The sequence below is a fragment of the Canis lupus genome, chromosome 5 (assembly GCF_011100685.1).
Source record: "Canis lupus familiaris isolate Mischka breed German Shepherd chromosome 5, alternate assembly UU_Cfam_GSD_1.0, whole genome shotgun sequence".
In the NCBI taxonomy this organism is placed as follows: domain Eukaryota; kingdom Metazoa; phylum Chordata; class Mammalia; order Carnivora; family Canidae; genus Canis; species Canis lupus.
The window spans coordinates 81,473,683-81,500,118 of NC_049226.1; the positions used below are offsets into that span (position 1 = coordinate 81,473,683).

Sequence of the window (26,436 nt, forward strand, 5' to 3'; positions counted from 1 at the left end):
AACCAAGTCGGACACTTTTTTTTTTTTTTAAACTCATGAGAGACACACACAGAGAGAGGAAGAGACAGAAGCAGAGGGAGAAGCAGGCTCCATGCAGGGAGCCCGATGAGGGACTCGATCCCAGTACCCCGGGATCACACCCTGAGCTAAAAGCAGACCCTCAACCACTGAGCCACCCAGGCATCCTCAAGTCAGACACTTTACTGAGCCATCCAGACACCCTTAAAAAAGTAGAATTTGGGACGCCTGGGTGGCTCAGCGGTTGAGCATCTGCCTTCGGCTCAGGGCATGATCCCACGGTCCCGGATCGAGTCCCACATCAGGCCCCCTGCATAGAGCCTGCTTCTCCCTCTGCCTGTGTCTCTGCCTCTCTCTCTCTCTCTCTCTCTCTCTCTCTCTCTCTCTCTCTCTCTGTCTCTCATGAATAAATAAAATCTTAAAAAAAAAAAAAGTAGAATTTGGGCAGCCTGGGTGGCTGAGCGGTTTAGTGCCGCCTTCAGCCCAGGGCCTGATCCTGGAGACCCGGGATCGAGTCCCGTGTAGGGCTCCCTGCATGGAGTCTGCTTCTCCCTCTGCCTGTGTCTCTGCCTCTCTCTCCCTGTGTCCCTCATAAATAAAATAAAATAAAAAAATAAAATAATAAAATAAAATAAAATAAAATAAAATAAAATAAAATAAAATAAAATAAAAAAGTAGAATTCTAGGGACACCTGGGTCGCTCAGCAGTTGAGCATCTGCCTTCTTACTCAAAGTGTGATCCTGGGGCCGGGATTGAGTCCCACATCGGGCTCCTTGCAGGGAGTCTGCTTCTTCCATTGCCTGTGTCTCTGCCTCTCTCTGTGTCTCTCTCTCATGAATAAATAAATAAAATCTTAAAATAAAAAGTAGAATTCCAAATGAAAAATATCTAGAATATAAAAACTCCTAAAAACAGAATTTCAAAACCAAACATTCTAATTATAAATAAATTTTAAAAAATAAGGACCTGAAAAGATATCTGTCAAAAAAAAAAAAAAAAAAAGATCTACAAGTGGCCAATAAGTATATGAAAAGATGCTCAGAATCATTAGTCATCAGGGAAATGCAAATCAAAGTCACAATGTGATACCACTTCATACCTACTAGGAAAACTATTTTTTAAAAAAGATTTTATTTATTTATTTATTCATGAGAGACACACAGAGAGAGGCAGAGACACAGGCAGAGGGAGAAACAGGCTCCACGGGGGAAGCCCGACGCGGGACTCGATCCCGGGTCTCTAGGATCACGCCAGGGGCTGAAGATGGTGCTAAACCGCTGAGCCACCCGGGCTGCCCAGAAATCTATTTCTTAAAAATCAGGGGGAGAGATAAGTGCTGGCCAGAAATTGAACCACTCTGGCATAGGGAATATGAAATGGTACAGCTGCTGTGTGAAAAAGTTTGGTGGCTCCTCAAAAGGTAAAGAGCACTACTGTATGATCCAGCAGTTCTATTTCTAGGTATACATCCCAAAGAACTGGAAGGAGGAGCACACACAGATACTTGCACACTAATTTCCATAGTGTCATTTTTCACAGTAGCTGAAAGGTGCAAACAACCCAAGTGTCCATAAACACAATGCGGTATATCCTTGCAACAGAATACTCCTCAGCTTTCAAAAGTCACGCAATTATGGCACATACTACAATATGGATGAACCTTGCAAACATCATGGTAAGTGAAATCAGCCAGTCACAAAAGGACAAATACTGTAGGATTTCGTGTATACGAGGTACTTAGAATAGTTAATAGAGAAAGGAAGTAGATTTGAGGTTACCAGGGGCTCTAGACAGGGGTAAGTGGGGTGCTACTGTCCAATGGGTACAAAGCTTCTGTTTGGGATGATGAAAAAGTTCTGGAGATGGATTATGATGCTGGTTGTATCACACCGTGAATGTGCTTTAACACCACTGAATTAAAGGGATGCCTGGGTGGCTCAGAGTTTGAGCATCTGCCTTCGGTTCAGGGCGTGATCCCTGGGCCCCGGGGTCAAGTCCACATCAGGCTTCCTGTGAGGAGCCTGCTTCTCCCTCTGCCTGTGTTTCTACCTCTCTCTGTGTGTCTCTAATGAATAAATAAAATTAAATCTAAAAAACACCACTGAATTATTTACTTTAAAATGGTTAAAATGGTCAACTTTATGTTATGCATATATTTTACTTCACTAAGAAAAAACAGCAGAAGTCTGATGTGGGAGTGCAAAACGGAATAGTCATTTTGGAAAACTGTTGGGTAGTATTTACCAAGGCTAAATATACACATTCCCCAGGACCCAGCAATTCCACTTTGCAGTAGAGACCCAACAAGCACATACACACTCCCCCGAAGGCATGTGTTATAATGTTCACAGCAGCACCGTTCCTAATGGTGAAAAGCTGGAAACTGCCCAAAGGTCCATCAGGGCAGAAAGGACAGAAACACCACGGTTATTCACATAATGAAATGAATCAACCACAAGGACAGATGACACGGATGAATCTTACAAACCTACTGCTGAATGACAGAAGCCAGATCTAAGAGGACACAGGTGTGAGCACATCGACGTGAGAGGTTCAAGAACAGGCACTGCTAACCAAGGTGAATGAAGTTAAGATGCTGGTCATCTTTGGGAAGAGGGCTCAGTGAATGGAAGTGGCAAGGAAGGGAGGCTGAAAGGCGTACAGCAGAGCTGCCCTCAGCTCCACAGAGCCCGTTGCCAGCTCCCTAGAACCCAAGAGTTCACAGAGAGGCAGACTCTGGTGGCAGAAGCCTGGAAATGTGCCTGTGATAAAGAGAAGATACTTAGAAACCAGGTGCTCCCTTGCCAAGGTCCCTACTAAAGAGTGGAGGGCTGTGACATGCTTGGCCAGTAGGAGGGAAGAGAGGAATCTAGGTCTGAGTCAGCTCCAGAGGGTCCTAGAGGAAGCAAGACTCCCAGGGTGACCCTGCCCTTTGCCTCCTGCAGAGAGCTTTAGGGTCTCCTCTTCTTTTAGGATTTTATCTATCTATCTATCTATCTATCTATCTATCTATCTATCTATCTATCTAATTTATTTATTTAATTTGAGAGAGCGAAAAAAAAAATAATTTGAGAGAGCGCACGTGCGCGTGTGCACAGGCAGGGGCAGCAGGCAGAGGGAGAGAGAGAAGCAGGTTCCCCACCAAGCAAGGAACCCGATGTGGGGCTTGATCCCATCATGACCTGAGCCAAAGGCAGACGCTTAACCGACTGAGCCACCCAGGTGCCCTAGAGTCTCATCTTCTCAGGCATCTTGCTTTGGCCTAGAACTAAAAGGACCAGGAATGATATATGACAACGGTTACATCACCGTAATATAGGGCAACAGTTAAATAATCTGTGGAATGCTTACTCCATGGATTATTTATCCAACTATGCAAAATGATATTTATAGTAGAGTTTTTAAGTTATCTAGGGAAGTTCTTATGCCATGAAGTGAAAGTCAGCGGAACGTAGAAAGGCCTATATAAGATATGCAACTATGCACATTTCAAAAGACTGAAAGGAAATGAACCTTTCCAATGACTGGTGATACCAACAACTTATTTTTTTGAATTTTCTGTCAGATTCTTCTCTTCACATGAATTGCCTCATTCTCCCCACCAAACTCATATGTTGAAGTTCTAACCCTCAGGACTGTACATGGAGACAGAGCCTTTAGAGATGTGCCAAAGCTAAAATGATGTCATTAGGGTAGGGCTCAAGCCAACATGACTAGTGGTCGTATAAGAGGAGGGAGTCTGGACACAGTTACAGAGGGAAGAGAGGACAGCCAGCCATGAGCCAAGGCGAGAGGCCTCACACAAAACCAACCTTACCCACACATTACTTTTCGTTGTTTAAGCTCCTAAGTCTGGGTAACTTTGTTATAGCAGCCCGGCAAACTAATACAGCCTGCTCCATTCTCAGGAATCAGGAATTCTTCCCCTCCTGAATTAATACTAACAGACGACACTTAAATGCCTTCTTACTTAATCTTCATCAAGCACCCTATGGAGTAGAGTTAAAGTCCATTTTCTAGTATGTGACCAGGGGTTAAATGAATTCACTGAAGTTACATAGGAGCTAGAATGGCCTGAGTCATTTTCTTTTTTTTTTTTTTTTTTTTTTTTTTTTTTTTTTTTTTTTAAATGCTTCTTTTTTTTTTTTTTTTAATTTATTTATTTATGATAGTCATACAGAGAGAGAGAGAGAGGCAGAGACACAGGCAGAGGGAGAAGCAGGCTCTATGCACCGGGAGCCCGACGTGGGATTCGATCCCGGGTCTTCAGGATCGCGCCCTGGGCCAAAGGCAGGCGCCAAACCGCTGCGCCACCCAGGGATCCCCTGAGTCATTTTCTTAACCATTATCCTTCTTGAGTGTCTTTTAGATACACCTGAGAGTTTCTTTCCTTATCTCTTCCCCACCTCCCACTACCTGTTCTCCTTCTCCATCAGTTAAAATAATGGAGTCTGATTTTTAGATGCCCGGTGAGGCAGTGTGATGTTTGGGGGAAAGCACTAGAGTGGGGAAAATAACAGTATCACTCTTACAGGGTTGATAAATGAGAATATAAGTAAAGGACTAAGAGAATGCATTATGTCAGGGTCTGCCTTGGATGCAGTTAGTGGACACAGAGACAGCTGTAGGCAATGACATTAACTTGCTCAGGGGATCTGGTATAAGGAACTTGAATTCTCTGGGCCCCACCATCTATTGTTTGTTGAACTTTTGTGCCTGAGGCCTGCTTTCTCTTGGTTTGAAAGGAGAGATACATGCTATTAAGAGTTATTGAAGAGTGGAAGGACCAAACACACTTGTTCCTTAATAAGAGTTAAGAAAAGCTTAAAGGGAATACCTAAAACTCCTTAGGTGATTCAGCATTCCTTAAAGGTATGTTAAGGATGCATACAAAGATCCCTCAACATTAGATGGAAACAACAATTTAGGTTTTTTTTTTTTTTAAGATTTTATTTATTTATTTATTCATGAGAGACACAGAGAGGCAGAGGGAGAAGCAAGTTCCCTGTGGGGAGCCCGATGTGGGACTTGATCCCAGGACCCTGGGATCACGCCTGAGCTGAAGGCAAATGCTCAACCACTGAGCCACCCAGGCAAAAATACATTTGCATTTTTAACTGTATTTGAAAAATACCTCTGGAAGGTGACCCCCCAAAAATGGGCTTACAGGCAGAAAAACCAACAGGTAGGGAGAAGGGATGAGATTTTTCTTTTTACTGAATACCCTTCTAAATTTTTTTTTTTTTAAGATTATGCTGAAGGCAGATGCTCAACTGCTGAGCCACCCAGGCATCCCAATACCCTTCTAAATTCTGACCTGCATGAATACATTAGCTTTTCAAATACTGATTAAAAAAATGAACAGTCCTGGGGCTCCTGGGTGGCGCAGTCAGTTAACTGTCTGATTCTTGGTTTCAGCTCAGGCAGTGATCTCAGGGTTGTGAGATCAAGCCTCTCTTGGGGCTCCACACCCAGCAGGGAATCTGCTTGAGAGTCTTATTCCTTCTCCCTCCACCTTTCCCACTTGTGCTCTCTAAAATAAATAAATCTTAAAAAAAAAAAAAGAAATCATCAGTCTCGTTTCCCATTCTCAAAACAGCCTTCTTCCTAAGGGAAGATCTTCAGCTAGCAGAGGGGTGGCCAGGTAAGCCTGTTAGCTGTTTCCCTTAACAAGAGACTATGAGCTCTCCCATCCTCTTCTATCAGGTTATCCAGCTAGATGCTAATGGATTGACATTCCCCCCACCCCCACCAGAAGCCTTAATCCTCCAAACTCTAAAAGATGTCAGGAACCCAGAAACCCTCTGTTTTCTACAAAATCTGCCCCACCTCGCAAATGTACAGTACACTTAAGTGTCCTGTTGCTGGTCTATTCCCATTATCATATGGCTCCAAATATTTGTAGTTGGGCTACTCATCTATTGTTAGGACAGTGCCAACAATCAAGGAGAAGTCAATAGTCATGTACCCCAAGTGTACGTGCCTCACACTCAGGTTGCATACTCCCATTGCATCAGAGGGCCTGGCCCCATCAGCTCCAACCGGCATTCAGTTGGATACAGAGCACAACCAAGGGGCAGGAGTCAGGCAGGCAGGAACAAGCTTCAACCCACTCTGCCTGAGACACCCAGCTAAGTGTTTTGCTATCCAAATCCTTAGAAAATAACCTGTAAGGTGAATATTACTGCCCCCATTCTGACAATTCAGAAAACAAGAGGCTGCCTGGAATTGAAGTGCCTCAGGAAGCAGCTTCAGAGAGGTAAGTAAAGTAGGTGAGGCCCCACAAGTAGGAAGCAGTAGGACCAGATTTCAATCCTAAAGTCCCATAAATGATGAAGAGCATAGGATTTAAAGCCCACAAGACCTGGGCTCAAATCCATGTGTGAGCATATGGAAGCTGTTTCCGCATCTGAAAACGGAAATAATACTACTTATAAGATTATTTGGAGGATTAAATAAGACAACGCTTGTGTGCACTGTGTACTATGTCTAGCTCACAGCAAGCCTTCAGTAAAAGGCTCCTCTCATCTATTTACAACGAATTTAAGGTTTCTGATTTTTTAAAAAGATTTTATTTACTTATTCATGAGAGAGAGAAAGAGGGAGAAAGAGAAAGAGAGAGAGAGAGAGAGAGAGGCAGAAACACAAGCAGAGGGAGAAGCAGGCTCCATGCAGGGAACCCGACGTGGGATTCCATCCCAGGTCTCCAGGATTACGTCCTGGGCTGAAGGCGGTGCTAAACCGCTGAGCCACCCGGGCTGCCCAGGTTTCTGATTCTAACTCTGGGTCTCTCCCTACACCAAAGAGAAACCATTTCTTAAAGTGGGTAAGGGATTAGCCGCAGCCAAATGTTTTACCTGAGGGATGAAGCCCTGAAGCAAGAAAGACCTACATAGGACCAAAGAGCCTACTAGGGACCTGGCTCAGTCTGCATTTGGAGATGACGGTTTTGTAGGGGTGCCCCATGGTTTACTGGGGGAGGCAGAGGATGACAACCTCACAGACAAGCTAAATTGCCCAGGGAAACTTGCTGAGGCACCAGTAGGAACATGAGTTCTTCCTGCAAGCCATGAGTCACAGAGAGGCTGGCAAATGGTAAGCCCTGGGGCAGATCATTACAACTTCCTCCCTGATACTTCCTGGCACCACTGGCTTGTACTACTGGTTTCAAAATGAAATTGACTGAAACCAGGTCTCACCATCATTCATCCCCTTCTACCCCACCTTCTAACAGCTAGTGAAGTAAGCCGATTCCCATTCCTGACTGTAGCCTAGCTCCACAAAGCCACACATCTTGGCCAAATCATGAGGGCATGAATGGGCTTGAATCAACCTTTTTCTGGGGTATGTTGATGAGCACTGATGAACACATGGGTTAATAGTTCAGCTCTTAAGACTGGAAAACACCTGAACATAGTTCTTTTGCATCTACCTGGGACCTTAAAATCACTTAACTACTTTAGACTCAAGAGATTCTGAATCATAAAGCCAATGAACCTGATGGAGAGTTAGGTATTTGTATCAATATGAATTGATAGCTTTCAGCACTGAGCCTAGCACATGATTCCTAGAATATTGCTGGGGAAGGCAGTTAGTAACTTGAGACTCCCCCCTGGAGAAATAACAATCAGAGCTCTGTGTATCTGCACTAGATAGAAAGACATCCTATGGAACCAGGAGTCCCTGGCCTGTGCTCAAAGCTCCTTTCTAAAGATCATCCTGCCAAGCCTGGCCTCAGATTGCGAACTGGCACTGCTATAAAAGTTGGGTGGGAAGAGTCAAGTCCCTGGGGTACAAGAGCTATTGAAAAAAAGAATGCTTTTTAAGTAGACGTATAAGACCTGATCGATACTGAGCTGAGAATTCATTCCAGTCCTGCTCTTAGGGTTGGAATTGCCTATACACCTCCAAACTGCCAAGGGAACACTCTTGAAGGTCAGAAGCTTGTCTTCTCAGCCACGACATAAAGATGCTATATTGTCTCATTGTCCAACTTTACTGGATGTTCTGACGAAATAAAACCACCTATCTCTCTGGGAATAAAATGTCCTTCAAGTGACCAACCTTGGCCAGTTTCCCAGCTGATCTTTGGGCATTTAAAATAGAAAGGAAGAGTATGATCACTTATAAAGTATTAGAGATCGTCAAGTCTCCAACCTGGCTTGGCTTAGGATACATCTAGCTCATAAAGCAAACAAATGGGTGCTCATAGCTATCACCACCTTCTGTTAAGGGGCTGGGATAACAAGATGCATTGGCTAAGTATGCAGGACTACCTTAAAAGAAGATTCTGGCATTTTCCTGAGTAAAACTACATATAGGAAAAAAGTTCACTAAAATACAAATAACTAGAAGGATATTCATAACTGCTGCTGAAATTGTTAAAAAAAAAGGTAAAAAAAAAAAAGGTCACAATAACTTAACTTTCAACAGAATAATGATGTGTGCTACTGTCACTCAAATGTTTCATCTACTGCATTAAATGTCATAAAAGAAACCTATAGGAGTACCTGGCTAGCTCAGTTGGAAGAGCATGCAACTCTTGATCTCAGGGTCATGAGTATGAGCCCAACCCTTGTGTGTAAAGATTACTTAAATGAATTAAAAAACAAAACAAAACAAAAAAAAAGTGTTCTGCTGAAGGGGAATAAAAAAAAAACCCAGGTCACAAAAAGCCACTTATTTATAAGAGTTTATTTATTTTTAGTAATCTCTACAGCCAGCAAGGGGCTGAGCTCACAACCCCAAGATCAAGAGTTGCATCCTCTTCTGACTGAGCCAGTCAGGTATCCCACAAAATAGTCATATATAGACAATTAAAACATAAAATATTAATATTTTTATACTTGTAAAAGAGGGGGGGATGTGGAGAGAAAAGACAGAAAGAGACTGGGGCTGAGCCTTGACACCAGGATAGGTAGCCTAGCTCTCCCTAGAACCAATGATCCCAGAAGCAAAAGAAACCCGAGATGGTGGAGGGGCAGCAAGACTAGTCTAAGGCACTCAACAGGGTGAGGGAATGGGGGCGAAGGATGCTGGGGCCGGGTAGAGTCCGCAAGGCATGCTGAGAAGCCAAGGGCTTCACTGACCTGGAAGGCACCCAGTGCCTTGCCAGAAGATAAAGTGCTTGAGGCGGCTCCATAGCTGTCCTCAGAGGACCCAGACTCTTTTTTCCAAAAGCTGAGAGCAGAGCTAGCCGACTCACTGCCACGGAGGTGTTCATGGTGATTCATCACCACACGATCACCATTTTCGGGTGCGCCGAGGGGTTAGGCACCGGGCTGGAGGTGAGGCGCTTGGTGGAAGGCATTCTAAAGAGGCCATTGGTGCAGCAGTGGCTTTACACAGACAACCAGCTCCTGGATGACCGCATGACCCTGGCAGAATGTTGCTACACCTGACAGATGGTCCCCCTCAAAGCACCACTCACCCTGGACCTGGATCTTCCAACAGAGGGGGTCCACGGAAGCTTTAGAGGCCTTAGGCATGGAAGTCTTCTCCTGCCCCCCAAAGTAGAAGATGAAGCTGGATTGTCAGAAGAGCAGGACTGGAGGATGAGCTGTGGGGCAGTGAAGCCTTGGAACTCTGGCCTTCTCCCTCAGATCAGAGGTCAAGGCACACTTGGTTAGAGAAATGGTCCTGAAAGATCCGTTGAAAATGTTCATTTGAAACAATAAAGGTGGGTGCCTGGGTGGCTCAGTCAGTTAAGCAGCTGACTTCAGTTCCAGTCATGATCCCAGGATCCTGGGATTGAGTTCCCCATGGGCTCTCTGCTTAGGGAGGAGTCTGCTGCTCCCTCTCCCCCTGCCCCTCCTTCCTGCTCCTGCTCTCTTTCACAGATAAATAAATAAAATCTTTATTTAATCAGGAGAGACACAGAGAGAGGCAGAGACACAGGCAGAGGGAGAAGCAGGCTTCCTGCGGGGAGCCTAGAGTGGGACTCGATCCCAGGATCTCAAGATCACGACCTGAGCCAAAGACAGACACTCAACCACTGAGCCACCCAGGTGCCCCATAAACAAAATCTTTTTTTTTTTAAATTATCTATTTGAGAGAGGAGAGAGTTAGTGGGGGAGGGGAGAGGCAGAGAAAGAAGCAGACTCCCCACGGAGCAGGGAGCCAGATGTGGGACTATACTGGGACTTCAGGATCATGACCTGAGACAAAGGCAGATGCTTAACCGACTGAGCCACCCAGGTGCTACAATAAATAAAATCTTAAAAAAAAATAAAGAAATGAAACGACAAGCTTACTTTATAGATGGTGGGCTTCCATTTTGCTTATTTTCCAGTTTTTCTGCAGTTAAACATGATTTGACTTGCTATCAGAATGAGATGTTGAGGTCCCCTCCTCCCCTTACTAGAAAAGTTGTATGATAACCCCATGTTGTTGAGGAGAAAGCAATTCTTTCTTGGGAATTTCTTGTTGTCTCTCTGTTGAAAACTTTTGGCAAAGAGCTGCATTATTCAGGTTCCTCCTTACCCATGGGAGCAGGGCTCTTCCTCACTGACCTCAGAGAAAAACCCACGCTCAGCTGTTCTGCACAGCACCCTGGGAGTTTGGAATAGGGCTGACTCAAGGTTTATCATGGGGTGTGCTGCCTGGCTTACTGATTCCCACCCTCCAGTCCCGTACCAGAACAGAGATCCTAGTGACCACCCTGAGTTATCTGGAATAGCAGTGAATGGTCTGGTAGGTAAAAGCACTGGTTCCCAAACAAAGCTGAATGATTCACCTGGAGGACTCAAAAAAAAAAAAAATTCCCTACCTCCAGCCCACCCATCACTTCTTCTGAATCAGTTTCTGGAGGTAATCTCAGGGAGGCAGTTTACTGGTTTTGACTAATTGTCTCATTTATTTCTCAAAATAGGTAAATTGGAAAGGCTTTTGAAGGTACTTCAAAAGACATTATCAAGATTTCAAATGTCCAGATCCTTCCTCTCAACAGCACATATATCTGTTTATTCAGTATTTCTCCCTGGATGTTTTTTTTTTTTTTTTTTTTTTTTTTTTTTAATTTATGATAGTCACACAGAGAGAGAGAGAAGCAGAGACATAGGCAGACGGAGAAGCAGGCTCCATGCACCGGGAGCCAGACGTGGGATTCGATCCTGGATCCAGGATCACGCCCCGGGCCAAAGGCAGGCGCCAAACCGCTGCACCACCCAGGGATCCCCTCCCTGGATGTTTTAAGGGCATCTTGAAATCAATATGTAAAAAAGCAAATCCATGATTTTTTTTTAAGATTTTATTTATTCATTCATAGACACACACACACACACACACACACACAGAGAGAGAGAGAGAGGCAGAGGGAGAAGCAGGCTCCATGCAGGGAGCCCAACGTGGGACTCGATCCACGGTCCCCAGGATCAAACCCCGGGCTGCAGGTGGCGCTAAACCGCTGCACGACCGGGGCTGTCCCAAATCCATGATCTTTTACTCTTTGCTCAAATATGGTCCTTTCCCATGGTCTCCCAGAGAAAGATATATCATGTACTCAGCTACTTACTCAAACCCAAAATCTGGGTCTCAGAGTCTGAGTCTAGAGTACCTGGGCTCAAATTTTGGCTCCACCTCCAACTTTGGGCAAGTTTGTTTCCTCACCTATAAAATGGAATGATATTAATAATATCTACCACAGTTATATGAGTTAATACTTTGCACAGTGCCTGGCAATGGTGAGGTAGCATCATCTTCCATGACCATTTCTCTTTCAGAAACCCCTTCCCAGTCAATCACCAAGATTCATGCCTCTTCATCTCTACCGACATTGCTCTAGTAAATACAACATATTTAGTTTAAATGAGTGTAAAAATCTCCATTTAAAAAAGGATCTTTTAAAATGCAACAGATGATACATTTGAGAAAGTGAAATGAGATCAATTTCTTATTTGAAACTCATCAATGGTGTGCCACTGTTCTTAGGATAAAAAACAAAATCTTATTAAAAAAAAACAAAACAAAAAACAAAATCTTAAACGTGCTCAATTCCCTGTCTCCACTGTCTAGTCATATAAGTGCTACTCTTAAATGCAGTATAACCCCTTCACCACAGGACCTTTGCATGTGCTGCCCTCCCACCCCATCTAGAACAGGGTCTCCCTACATTCGTACTCCAGCTTACCCAGTTAACTCCTAACATCTTTCAGATCACAAAGCAAGTTTCTCAGGGAAGCTCTATGTAACTTCCTGCCATATAATTCATTACAAGCATAATTATATGTTTACTTGCTATTATCTAATTGCCTATCTCCCTTACAACTTTCAAAAATGCCCACAGGCAAAGACTATGTTAGAATTTGCTTATCACCATATCTCAACACTTAGCTCAGTGGCTGATACAAAGTAGGTGTTCAATAACATTGAGTGAACTAGGAAAGTTCTTTGACCCAGCAATTTTGCTTCCAGGAATGCATTCTAAAGAAATATGTAAACTATTCCAGTTGTGACAATAAGGCTAATTATTACCACTGCTAACACCTAAACACTTATTTATTTACTAAATGCTTTTTCGTGTACTAATTCATTTAATCCATACTAGAGCCTTGTGTGACCCCCATAATTATCCCTATTTTACAGATAAGGAAACTGAGGCATACAGGTGAAGCACCTTACCCAAGTTTTCACAGCTAGTTAAATGGACAAATAGATTTAACCCAGGCACTATGGAACTACGGCTCAGGAATTCTGCACGTTACAACATAGCTGTACTTTATGATTTCAATTGTAGAAATTTGAAACGGTACCGTAAATATTCGAGCCACACTTTGTATGCAAAGTCTGAAGAAATGCAAATCTCCCAAATAGTATAAAGTCACATAATTTCACAATCAGAGACACTAGTGAATTACAAGTACCCCTCTAGATTCCCTGCCCCACACACATACTCTTGACATACATCACAAGAGAACCTAAGTCTTCAATCATGGAAGTTATGAATTATTTGAGATTTTCAAGAATGCATCTTTTACATCATGCCACTGCCCTATACAACATAATTTATTACAGCAATATTTAGGTTTAAGAAAAAGCTCATAGCACCTCTTGGGAGAAAATAAGATCATGAGTAAGTATTTTCTTTAAGAACAGAAATCAGGGCAGCCCTGGTGGCTCAGCGGTTTAGCGCCGCCTTCAGCCCAGGGTGTGATCCTGGGGTCCTGGGATCGAGTCCCACGTCAGGCTCCCTGTATGGAGCCTGCTTCTCCCTCTGCCTGTGTCTCTGTCTCTCTCTCTCTCTCTGTTTCATGAATGAATGAATGAATAAATAAATAAATAAATAAGTAAATAAAATTTTGCTAACAATCTGAAATCTAAAGAAAAATGAGAAAAAATTCATTTTTTGCTTTGACAGAAGCAAATTCTTTTAAATTCTCAACATCCAAGGAAAATAATGCAAGTGCTAAGAAACTTGACAGCTTCTGTTAAGCAGTTTACATTTTAAAAATTTTGATGACTTCAAATGCTTCTGAAACATTCAAATAATTAAGTCCTCAAACAATGGTTAGTGTGAAAACTAATGGTTTTTATTATTCTTTTTAAGATTTATTTATTTGAAAGAGAGAGACAGAGAGAGAGCATTGCACGTAGGGGAAGGGAAGCAGATACCCCACTGAGCGGGGAGTCCAGTCCACAAGGGGCCGGTATTCACAACTCTGAGATCATGAGCTGAAACCAAGAGTCTGGCACTTAGTCGACTGAGCCACCCAGGTGCCCCAAAACTAATGGCTTTTATTTTATTTATTATTATTTTTTTACTAATGGCTTTAAATGGCATAGTACTCTTATTAAGCTTATTGCAAAGCCTGTCATCTTAAAGGTATTATTCAAACATAAAAGCTTAATTTATCTGAATTCGGTTAAAATGAACAATTCATGTGATCATCCTTCTACAACAGTCTTTCCTAATAAGGTGATTTCTGATAGTTAGGTTTCTTGAAAATCCAAACACTTTACAATTTTTATGTTAAACTCCTCCCCACTTCCACATCTGTAAAAGATAAAACAAGGGGTTAGCTACATAAATCCTGGTATATCCTTCACAGAGAAGACTATGGAGCCGTTAAAGACAAGATAGATGTCTATTTAACAATATGCAGGAAGATGCCCGTGATTCAAGAGAGTTAAAAAATCAAGTTACAGTGTTTATAGGCTTGATAGAGCCCAATTCTTGTTTTAAAAATTCCTGAATAGAGATGCCTGGGTAGCCCGTCAGTTGAGCAGCTGCCTTTGGCTCAAGGCATGATCCCAGGGTCCTGGGATTGAGTCCCACATTGGGCTTCCTGAGGGGAGCCTGCTTCTCCCTCTGCCTCTATCTCTCATGGATAAATAAATAAAATCTTATAAATAAATAAAAATCCCCGAATGCACACATAAGCTTCTCATAAAGAAAAAAAAGTCCACAAGGATTCACATTAAACCACTGGATGTGCTTATCCTTAGGCAGGAAAACTGAGGAAGAGAAGAACTTTCATCTATTTGTTTCTGATTTATTTCTATTGAGAGGCAGCAGAGTTCAGTGATTAAAGCTTAGGCTGCTAAGATTTGAATCCAGGCTCTGCTGTTTACCAGTTGTGTGATCTTTGGCAAGTTACTTAACCCCTCTGGTCTCAGTTTCCTCATCTGTAAAATGGGGATAATAATACTACCTACTCCAAGGGATGTTATGGTGATTACACATGCTAAGACACATAAAATGCTAAGAGCTGTACCTGTCACATACCAAGTGCTGCATATTTTATTGAAAAACATGCTCTTGGGCAGCCTGGGTATCTCAGCGGTTTAGCGCCGCCTCAGCCCAGGCTGTGATCTTGGAGATCCGGGATCAAGTCCCACGTCAGGCTCTCTGCATGGAGCCTGCTTCTCCCTCTGCCTGTGTCTCTGCCTCTCTCGCGCACACTCTGTGTCTTTTTTAAATAAATAAAATTAAAAAAAAAAGAAAAACATGCTCTTAACAGTAAACATATATTCATGTATTAATGTAAAATTCCAACGAACAAGCCCAACTCTATAAAAATATAAATAGTACATATGGAGGGGGATGTGATAAAAATCAAAAGCACCCTAGCAATTTTTAAAAAAGATTTATTTATTTTAGGGGATCCCTGGGTGGCTCAGCGGTTAGCGCCTGCTATTTTAGAGGGGAGAAGAGAGAGAGAGCGCTGAGCATGAGTGCATATGTGGGGGGGCGGTAAGGGAGGGGCAGAGGGAGAGAGAATCTTAAAGCAGATTCCCTGCTGAGTGTGGAACCTGACATGGGGCTCAATCTAAGGACCGTGAGGTCATGACGTGAGCCAAAACCAAGAGACGGACCCTTCACTACCTGAGCCAGTCAGGCACACCTCCCTAAGCAATTCTGATATTCAGCTAAGTTTGCAAACTACTGAGTCAAGGAGAAAAGACCAGTAAACCAGTTGGGAGTGTGGTTGAGTCCCAGCTGGGGAATGCAAGAGCATTCTGGAAGCGGAAAAAGACCATAAAAGACAAGAAGATAGCAGGTCACGCAGTCCTGATGGGAAGCCCCGGCTGAGGCCGACTCCACGAGGAGAGGGCAGGGTGTGGGCCTGGCATCTTGTTCTGGCTTGTGTACGAGGAGCCCACAAGCAGCTCTTCTCTCTGCCTGCGGCTACGACAAGCTGGGACTCGTGGCGAGGCGGCAGCCAGCCTGGAGCTAGACCCCAGCAGAGTAGCCGAGCGCCCCGGGCCTGCCCTGTTTGTGACCAGCCAACGATCCCCCCTCTCCTAGCTCCAGGGACACAGAGCCGCTTCTCACACACAGGACAGTCAGGGCTCAAGGCCGAGGAGCTGGGAGCGGAGTAGCCTGTCTCAGGCCACATGGTTCGGGATGAGGAACCGGGCCCAGGACCCCATTTCCCGGGCACAGATACCTGCTGCCAGGCTCGGGCTGTCTGCTGAACCTGACGAGACTCCGAGGAACTGGGGGGCTTGGGGAGACGGTGAGGAATATGCTAGGTTTTCCAAATCAGGAGGAGGCATCTTCTCAGGAAAGGACGTACGCACTCCTGCACAGTGAACTCCAGGGGAGCCAAGGGCTGCTAAAGCGGACGTGAGACCCTGAGATCAGAACTCTGGGCCAACCAACCTACTTGTAGCCTCCGACGAAGGTTTACGTTTCCTGGCAAGAGAGCTGGAGCACTGAACTCCTCTTACTTATGTGTCAAGCAAAAACTGGGGTCTTGAGATTGTGAGGGAAAAGGATTGTGCCTCCTTGGCCCGCTCTCCCCACCCAGCCCTTGAGAGGCCCTGGGGTCCTGCGGAGGACAGACCTCGCCCTCCCGGGGGTTCCGTGTGGCTTAGGACGCTCTCCTGAGGGGGAAGAAGCTCGCCCACCTCCTGGCTCGGGGCCCTGGCTCTGAGCCCTCTCCTCAGACGTCAGACGTCAGACAGCCAAAGAGTCAGAGTCGTGAGTTCAAAGGTGGGGTGAGGGGAAAGGAAGGCGTCTGGCTCTCTTTCCAGGGTAGGCTTCTGGTTTCCTGAGAGCCACAGCATCCCAGCACCCCGGAAGTTCAGCACCATCACGGCTCCCATAGGCCTCGAGGGACTTGCCGACCACTGCCCTTCCGGTGACCCACCACGGCGAGGGGAGGGAGGCGGGGAGGCGAGATAGCGAGCCGGGGGCAGCCTCCCGCTGAGGGCTGTCCGTGGAGCTATCGGGCCTGGGATCTGAGCCAGCCCTAGACCCCCCACGTCCTCAAGAGGGGGCCAGGGGTCCTGGAGAGCGGTGCCCCCTCCCCCCAGCTCCAGCTCCAGCTCCTGGTGATTACCAGAGAGGCCTGTGGAGGGAACAGGAATTCCAAGCCCTTGGGTCAGGAATTAACTATTTCCGATCTTCTTCTAGCTTGGCTGTGGCCAGAGGGCTCGCAGCCTCCGCCCTCTCCCACGCTTAGGAGAGTGCGGAGCATCTCCCCCTTAGGGAGACCAACCTGGGTTCAAATCCTAACTCCACAATTTACTAGCGGGGTGATCTTGGAGAGGTTACACAGTTACAAGCCTAGGTTTCCTATCCGGTTAAATGAAGCCAATTCCACACCACCAAGCACCCCCCAACCCCCCCACCCCGGCCCCCCTGGGCTTTGAGGAGGATTAAAAGGGCTTATTACATAAAGTACATACTGTAGTCTCTAGAACTCAGTAAGCTCTCAGTAAGTGGTATTTAGGTTGCCTTTTTTTTGTTGTTTTTGTTTGTTTGTTTGTTTGTTTGTTTGGAAGGCCCCGCTGCCTGGCAACGACAGGTAACTAAATGGAATTGGGTTTGGGTCTGGGGAAAGCCGGGAAGGGGAGGCAAGAAGGGACGCTAGAGCTGGGGCCCAGGGTCCTGGTTCCAGAGGACGCTGGTCTCCAGGAGGCATAACTGGGATCTCAGCCACACCTGCCTCTCCCAAACACCTTCCCGCCTCTCTGATGGGGTGGGACAAACTCCAGCTGGACTGGACCCTCCCTACTCCTCTTCTTGCCTCTTCCCACCTTACACTCCATGGTCCAGCCAGACTAAATATGTTGAAGGGCCTGGCCCCCATACTGTTCCCTTGCCAGGAACTCTCCTGCCCCAACTCCCTTGCATAATCTTCCACAGCCTTCCACTTGGACATCACTTCCTTCAAGTCTTCCTGAGAACATGTCAGCAGCCCTTCCTACGTGCCTCCATATTTATCTCCCCCACCTCCTGTTGGATCATATGTATGTACAACATATGTTATCTATTGTATGTACATATAAAACATAATATATATTATACCATATATACTGCATAGTATATATACACTTATTATATATAGGGCTTATTTTTCTGTCTTCCTCCACTAGCAGGTAAATGGCCCATGAAGCCTGTGTTTTAGGCATGTTTTGCTCACTAATGTAACTATACACCTAGAACAGTAGTATCTGGCACTTAGTAGGTAACTGAATAAATATTTGTTGAATCTCAGATTCTTTTTGTTGTTTTTAAAGATTTTATTTACTTATTCATGGAGACAGAGAGAGAGAGAGAGAGAGAGAGAGAGAGAGAGAGAGGCAGAGACACAGAGACACAGGCAGAGGGAGAAGCAGGCTCCATGCTGGGATCCCGATGTGGGACTCGATCCCAGGTCTCCAGTATCACGCCCTGGGCCGAAGGCAGGTGCTAAACTGCTGAGCCACCCAGGGATCCCAAATGTCAGATTCATAATTAAAACTGCCTAGTGGCTGATTGCTTCCTCCTCTAATCGTGGGGTTCAGGGACATTAATGAGTCTTTGTCATCTCTGAATGTCTAACACCCAGTAGGTACTCAGACATTTGTTGGCTGAATGACCAATCAACTTGTCCTTGGGTCTCAGATACCTCATTGTCTCCATAATGAGGGAGGAGCTGGACTTGACCACCTTGCCTATTCGAGGCTGCTGCTCCCCACTCATACACTGTACTGTCCAGGATTAAATTTACCCGGGAAGAAAACCTCACCTAAGAAATTCAGGTCCACTTCCAGATTCCCTTTCTATTTTGGGGGAAAATAACAAGCATCGGCTAAGGACAAATAAAGGGAAGGATTTCTCCCCCAATGCAAAGGATGTGACCAAAAACAAATAAAGACTTGCTGCCTCTTAGGATAGGACCAAGGGAAAAATCAAGAATCCAGAATTGATGGGTCCAGCGAGGACACTGTTGGAGGAAGGGGATAGGAGAACCCACAAGAGACTTGGTGACTTCAAGGCAGAGAAAAGCTGTCATCTCAGTACACAGTCACAGTACTGAGATCCTCAGGCAATCCTCAGTTAACCCAGCAGCTTTGCTCCCAGGTACGTACCTAACAGATAGTGTACACCAAGACTTTTCATCAAAAGACTGGAACAATCACGTTCACAGCAGCACTAGTCTTAATAGCCAAAAACCTGAAACTCGTCAAATACCTATCAACAGTAGAAGCACCAATCATCACAAAATGGGATATGATAGGACACTAATAATCACCTGCAAGTATCTCCAGAACTATAGAAGAATCTAACATGGTATAGCAACCCAAGAGAATATTTCATAGGATTCTTTTTTTTTTTTTTTTTTTAAGATTTTATTTCTTCATGAGGGACACACAGAGAGAGGAAAAGACACAGGCAGAGAGAGAAGCAGGTTCCCTGCAGGAGAGTCTGATGTGGGACTCGATGCCAGGAACCTGGGATCATGACCAGAGCCAAGGCAGCCACTCAACCACTGAGCCACCAAGGTGCTCCTGTATGATTCTTTTATATAAAATTCAAATACAGGCAAATTAATCTATGGTATTAGAAGTCAAGATAGTGCTTCTCCAGCTGGAGAGGGTAGAGAATGGGAAGGAAGAGGCATCTGAGGTGCTGCTAATGCTATTTTAAGATTTTATTTATTTATTTGAGAGCGCAAGAGAGTGAGAGAGAGACAATGTACAAATGGGGTGAGGGGCTGAGCAGAGAGCCTGATGTGGGGCTTGATCCAAGGACCCTAGGATCAAGACCTGAGCCAAAGGCAGATGCCCAACCAACTGAGCCACCCTGCTACCCATTTCCCTTTTCATGTAGGCTTCACACTCAGCGTGGAGCCCAACATGGGGCTTGAACTCATAATCCTGAGAGCAAGACCTGAGCTGAGATCAAGAGTCAGATGCTTACTGGCTGAGCCACGTAGGTGTCCTGGTAATGCTGTTTCTTGATCTAGGTACAGATACGTGAGTGTATTACATCTGTGATGTTCACTGAGCTGTACACTTATCATTTGGGCACTTTCCTCTACATTTGTTATTCTTCAATACAGTGGTTCTCTGAATGGAGACAGTTCAGCCTCAGAACCAAAGCCTCAAGTGATCTGGGCAGGGGAGGCCCTCCTCTCCCTCATTCCCCTCATCATCTTTCAAATGCTGTGCAGAGCTATAGTTTGCAGCCCTAGAAATTCACTGCTCATCGTAAGCAATGCCTTCCTTACCCCACAGCAGGGAGGTTGAGGGCACCCTGCACTGGGTAACCTAGGAACAGAGTGCCATGTGAGGAGGTGGGAAAAGAGACTAGAGGTTTGGGACCTGCTCCCCAGGCACAAGCTAACAGTGATGTGCAACAGGCTTCAGCAACCAACCTTAGCCAGCTGCTGAGCAAGGAAGGCAGCCAGCCAGGCTCAAAGCCCCAGTTCCCAAATATTCCTTACTGAGGCAGATTTACTATGGAATCCCCCCAGATTTAAAACCTTGGGGTTACTGGGAGGCTCAGTGAGTAGAGCATAGGGCTCTTGATCTTGAGGTCATAGGTTCGAGCCCCATGTTAGGTGTAGAGATTACTTAAAAAAAAAATAAAAATTTTAAAAATAAATAAAATAAAATCCTGGCCTCACTGCTGATTGCCTTGACCTTATGCCAAGTTGCTTACCTCCTTTTACAGCAAAAAAGAGTTACTACCACCTGCTTCACAAGGTGATCATAAGCATAAAAAATATTAGACTATAAAAAAAAAATATTAGACTATAAGCTCCCCAAAGGCAGGAACTTTTTGTCCATTACTTTAGCTGCAGTTCTCTAGAACACTGCCTGACACATACAGATGTTAAATGTATGTATCTTGAAAGAATAAAATATAAATAGAGGGCATGGCCCAGAATGGAGGCTCTAATACAAAAGGTAATTTTTACACAAGTTGAAATAAGCAAGATCATCTTGAAGTTAATTCATGCTCAGTCAGATTCATGACTGAACTTTGCAGTTTCCTACCGAAGCTAATGTGGGTTACCTTTAATCTTACTCAAACACTGACTAAGGGTGAGCTGAACCTGCTGAGGAGCCATAATGAAGTACTGGATTTCTTTTAGTGCAATTAAGGTGCTTCTCTCAACTGTTTGTCCTTTAGGATGTATAGACCAAGTTAGGTCAATTGCTTTTAATCACTGTACTAACTAATACCACGCAAATTCCTTCCTCCCACCTCTCCTTTGTCTTTGCTTCCAGACCACACTTGAAGGCACCCTCTCAGACTGTGGGGTTGGGGTAGGGGGGGAACATTCCAGCAGTACCTCCCTCCAGATTAACCTCTTGCTCTTGGTCCAGGCAAGCCCAGCTTCACTTGACCCAAGCCTCATCACTAGGACACAGAGACTGTATCTAAGCCAGTTTCCCTACAGGAATGTTTCTGGAAAACCTTCTGATAAGAATGAACAAATGACTAATTGCTCTTAGGGCAGAGGTTGTTATTGGTGTCTGTGGGATCTGGTGCTCCAACACTCCACTTCATTTCCTCCACCTCCCACTTTTTTTTTTTTTTTTAAGATTTTATTTTTATTTATTTGAGAAAGAGTGAGAAAGCAGAGAGAGTACAAGCAGGGGGAGGGGCAGAGGGAGAAGCAGGCTCCCTGATGAGAAAGATGAGCAGGGAGCCCACACAGGGCTGGATCCAGGGACTCCAGGATCATGACCTGAGCGGAATGAAGGCAGATGTTTAACCAACCGAGCCACCCAGACGCCCCTCAACCTCCCACTTTCTGGTAGTAAAAATTGCCACGGAACTTAGGAGTCACAAATTTCATTCAAGTCTCAGCTGGTCACCGTAGTAATGACTTTGGTGAAGCCACAACCACTCAGGTTTCATCTGCAAAGCAGGCAGACCTTCACGAGATGGTCATGATTCATGCAAATACCTACTGGGCATCCTGTGAAGTATCAGGTCCTGCCTGGGACTAAACCTAAAGGCAAAAATCATGTTTGTGACCCTCAAGGACGCTCCTGAAATGTTCAGGCTAGCAAATTGAACCCATTAAGCTGCTTCTGTGTCTCCACCTTTGAAACCTCCAGCAGGGCTGGGGTTACAGGCTCTCTGAAGTTCCAACTCTAAGATTAAGAACTCAAGCTGTTTAATAGGTACCTTACCAGCTTCAAGAGAGTGTCAGGAGGACAAAGCAAGCTCAGAGTTGTGGAAGTGCTTTGAAGAGTAAAGTGCACATGCAAACAAGGTATTAATTATATCAGATCATTTCTTTGAGCTCAACTTCATAGACACCTATGATATTCATAACCCAGGGGCGAACAACAGGGGCAATTGTTCCTTAGCAATAAAGAAACTTGTCTGCTTGGCCAAACTTGAGAGTTTGTATGTACCCTCAGGATAACCCTTTCAACGTGGCTGGATCCATCCTATGCACTGAAAACAGAAAACTGGGGAGGTAGAGAAAGATGTCAGCAGCTTAGAGTCAAGGAGAAAAATATCAATATTTTTTGTTGGGAGTGTCTCAATTTATTGGGACCAACTCGCCCCAGAATCTTGCTTAAAAAAAAGGTGGCAGCAGCCTAATTATTTCACAGGAAAACTACTCTAAGAACCAGTCATGTTGCAGGGAGGCTCGGAGTTAGCTAAGCACGTTAACCAACCCTTTGTTTTATAACCCAGGTGTGCTCCTGGCATGAACCCACCGTTTTCACAATCATAAACCAGACATCCAAGAAAGCAGAATTTTCTCAAAAGTTTTAAAATGCCTGACGTCACCAGGAAACACTCGCCAACTGGACCATGAAATCGAAAACCTGATCACGGCTTCCCCTCAACAACCTGGAGTTTAGTGAAGTGACAGTTAATCTGGTATTTCTTGCTTCAGTAAGAAAGATAAGGCACAGTCAACACTCAAAAGCCTTGAGATTGTAGTCAGAGAACTTGACAATGACGGGGAGGGAGTACAGATTTGGCAGAGGTCTGGTTAGCAATAAAGCTTCCTCAGGGAGCCGGAATTGGATTTGGGGCCCTGCCCAAGTTAACATTTTTACAGGTTGGCTGAGCTGCAGTTTGTTAGCCAGTCAGTAATAAACCCATGTGCAAGAATTTAAAGTTTATGAGGCATGGCCTCTTAATGCCTCTGCTTGGCTCCCTACAGCCAAGAGTTGAAGGAGCCTGGCCTAGCCTGGGTGTTAATAGTTTTGTCAATCTGCAGGGTTATTCGGAAAAAGAAGGGGGGGGAAAAGGCTCCTACGGACTCCAGACCTCAGTCCTCTTCTAGAGAAACAAAGGAGAGCCATTCTGTCCCCTAGGCCTTGGCACTTCTCCATTCAAACAGGTAATTTGTACCTGGGGTGAGAGGTATGCTGATGAAGGCATTAGAAAAATGCTAAGTGGCAAAGGTTCTTAACTGTTTTGAAGGCCAGGTAAACTGTAGATCCCCCTCCCCAGGAAGATGCACATGCAAGTTCTTAAACACTTTCATAGGTTAGGGATCCCCTGAACCCCACCCAAGGATCCTGGGTTACACCTCTGTTTAAGAACTTGGTTTGATCGGTGGAGTATCCCACCCCCCCACACCACACACACACACACACACACACACACACACACACACACACTGTCCTGTCTTGGCCGGAGGGAAAGAGGCTCCCACCAGCCGGCAGCTGCCTGGGTCTCACAACACCCTGGTTGTCCGCACCAAAGGGACTCCCAGTCCTCAAGTTTTTGAACTTGTGGGGGGTGGGGTAGGGCCAAGTAAATTGGGTGATCAAAAATGCGCTTTGATCTCCCATCCACCCTGGCCTCAGCTCAAGACCTCGGGCTTGGGAGCCCCCCTCCCCCAACATTCCAGTCCAAGACTGCGGGCGGGGCGGGGGGCAGGAGTATCCCCGAGGGCGACGGCCCCGGCCCAGGTGTGCCAGACCCAGTTTCCAGGCAGGCGGAGGGGCGCAGGCCCTCCGGGGAGGGCAGGGTTAAGAGTGCATTCCAGCTGCCGGGGAAGAAGGGGGGCGGGGGAGGGGAGCGCGAAGAAGAGAAACAGACCCGGTCTGTCTGTCGGAGACACAAAGCGCGGGACACAAAGGGGGCCCGAGAGGGGCGCGGGGGGCTGCCCGGGGCACGGCTCACCCGCACACCTGCGCGGGGGCTGGGGGAGGAATGCGGCCGCCGCATTCCCGGGCGGGGCGGGCGGGGGCCAGCTGCCCAGGTCCGGGCTGGCCGAGCGCACCGCCCCGCACCCCGGGGGAGGTCTAGGTGAGCCGCCCCGGCCGGGCCGGGCGCAGCCGGAGGTCGGGGGGCGCCGCTCTCCATCCCCCGCACCCGAGCCCCGGCCCGAGGCGCCCCTCGCGCGACCACGTGAGCCCCCGGCCCGCCGGTGCTCCAGGCACCTCCGGGAAGGTCCTAGAAGGTCCTACCTGTCCTCCGAGCCTGGCCGGGCCCCAGCTCCGCGCCTCGCGCCTCCAGCGTCACGTCAGCCTTCCCGCCGCCCGCGCCGCCCGGCCCGGAGGCCACGCAGGGCAGCCAGCAAACCTGCGCCTGAGGGAAGGGGCAGAGGGGGTGGCTCGCAGGCGTGTCCCGCTCCGCGCGCCCCTAGCCAGATGCCGCCCCGGCCGCGAGCAGCCCCGCGCACCGCTCGGCTCGACGCCGCCGCCGCGTGCGGACCCCGCCCAGCCGGAACGCCCGGGCCGGCCGGGGCCGGGCGCCGCGTACCTGGAGCAGCAGGGCGAGGCGCAGCAGGGACGCGAGGAGCCCCTTCGGGAGCCCCATGGCTGCGGGATGAAGGACGAAGAAGCTGCCGCGACGGCCGGCCGGTGCTTCGCGGAGCCTCGGGGATCCCTCTGAGCGCCGCGGGCCGCGGGAGGCAGCGGGCGGGGGCCAGGTGAGCGCAGGTGGGCGCTGATTGGCCCGACGCCGCCCGGGCCCGCCCCCTCGCAGGTGGGGCCGCGCCCCCGTACACGCTTCCGTGCGGCCGGCGCTCGACTTCTCCCAGCGGGAACCCAGGCTCTGTCTCACAGATTCTGGGATCTAGGGGAGAAACGCAAGACAAAAAACCAAACAAAACACCACCCCGCTTCTCAGCCTCCGCAGCACGCAAAGAAAAGTGTTTTTGTGCCTTGAGGCTGCAGTGGGGAAAAAAATGGAGACGCATCTGAACCCGACTGCAAACAAGAGGCGCCCCATTCATACTCCCCCGAGGCATTCTGTTGTCCAAAGCTTTGATGGAGGCCGGGTGTGTCCGCCCCACAACCGGCTCCGGGGGTGGGGGTGCCCCCTGCCTCTTTCTCCGTCTCCCACGCCAGCCCGCCCTGAAGACACTAAGTGGGGTTTAAACCTGGCGGTGAGGCGCAGAGAGCCCGCGTTACAGGCTTTGCTGCAACTTGCGGAACCTCGTTACCTCCGTGGCCCAGCCCAATAAATGGAGGCTAGGAGAGGAGGCCCCGGAGTTCTGAGGCTGCCCTGGCGCCAAAGGGGGCGAGATAGAGGGGCGGTTATCAGCCCCAGTATCTCCGGGGACCCCCTTCCCCACTAAATATGACACTTTCTCAATTTCATGTAAAAGGCAAATACTTAAAAAAATAGACATTTAAAAAACCTCGGCTGTTTCATTCGTCTGAAATATTGAATAGAATCTAAGTGAAAACTGCACTTGCCATGCAAGCGGCCTTCCAGTGAGCCTCCCACATAAGCAGCTCTCCTAACCCTGCCGCCCCCCCCCCCCCCCCCCCCTTGAAAGAAACGTGGATGAGCTGGAGTTCATCCCTCTACTTTAGACCTGAAGTGCTTTCCTCTACGGGACACACAAGTGGAGCCCGGACACAGAAACCCTCCTGAGACTCAATCCCTCCACCCTGCTGCACTGTCTCCCCACCTGGCTGAGCTTTCCCAACGTTGCGCTCCCTGAGGTCTCTCCACTTTCCCGCTGCCCTGAGAACCCAGGCTAACACCTCCTCTTCCCTCTCCTTCCTCCTCCCCAGCTCAGATTCAGGGGTTTGAAGATTGCAACTATAGATTCCTTGGCCCTCCAGGACTAACCCGTGGCCTGCTGTCTTTCCAACCACTAGGCCCTATGGCTAGGAGGAGGGTTGTGCTGCGACCACGATAGTCCTCTCTCCAGCCAAGCTTTGGCTCTGGTGCCCTAATGCCAGTGTTTGAACCTGTGTTGCACCGTGATTAGTACTAGGGCAAGTGAAATAACTTCTTTGAGGCTCAGTTCTACATACATTAAATGAATGGGACATCTGCCCTCTAAAGTTTTGATACATTAGGATTTAGTTTATTTATTCATAAGAGACACACAGAGAGAGGTAGAGACAGAGACAGGGGGAGAAGCAGGCTCCCTGCCAGGGGCCTGATGGGGGACTCAATCCCAGGACCCCGGGGATCATGACCCGAGCCGAAGGCAGAGGCTCAACCACTGAGCCACCCAGGTTAGGATGAAATGAATCAATACAAAGAAACAAGAATTAATTAATACATTCAAAACGCTAACTTCAGTACCCAGCACAGAGCACGTGCCCAAACATTGCTTGGTACTATTGCTTTGGGGTCTAATTTGTCCCCCGCCCGGGGAGTGGTGTCTGTCCTTAGCACCGTCACATTCCCCACCCTAAGAAATGTGACCCTTGAATTTCGCAGCTGATGTAAAAGCAAGCCGTTGGCATCGAGTATCCGGGAGAGCCCGGGCTCCGCGCGTGGGCCCAGCGGCTGGGGCGGG

General features: G+C 47.1%; 1 protein-coding gene across 2 annotated transcripts in view; it reads right to left on the bottom strand.

The window, feature by feature from the left end:
* The window catches only part of CDH3 (cadherin 3), a 47,563-nt gene extending 22,980 nt beyond the window's left edge, over positions 1 to 24,583 (bottom strand). The window contains exons 1-2 of one of the 2 annotated variants that reach the window (XM_038538497.1): positions 24,432 to 24,583; positions 24,137 to 24,257 (exon numbers count right to left, since the gene is read on the bottom strand). In XM_038538497.1, the coding sequence (XP_038394425.1) occupies positions 24,137 to 24,257; positions 24,432 to 24,488 (178 nt within the window). In that variant the 5' untranslated portion in view covers positions 24,489 to 24,583. Of the gene's footprint in view, positions 1 to 17,152; positions 17,174 to 24,136; positions 24,258 to 24,431 lie in introns of those variants that run through there. The other variant, XM_038538498.1, reaches the window with a different exon arrangement.
* Positions 24,584 to 26,436: the final 1,853 nt, after the last annotated feature.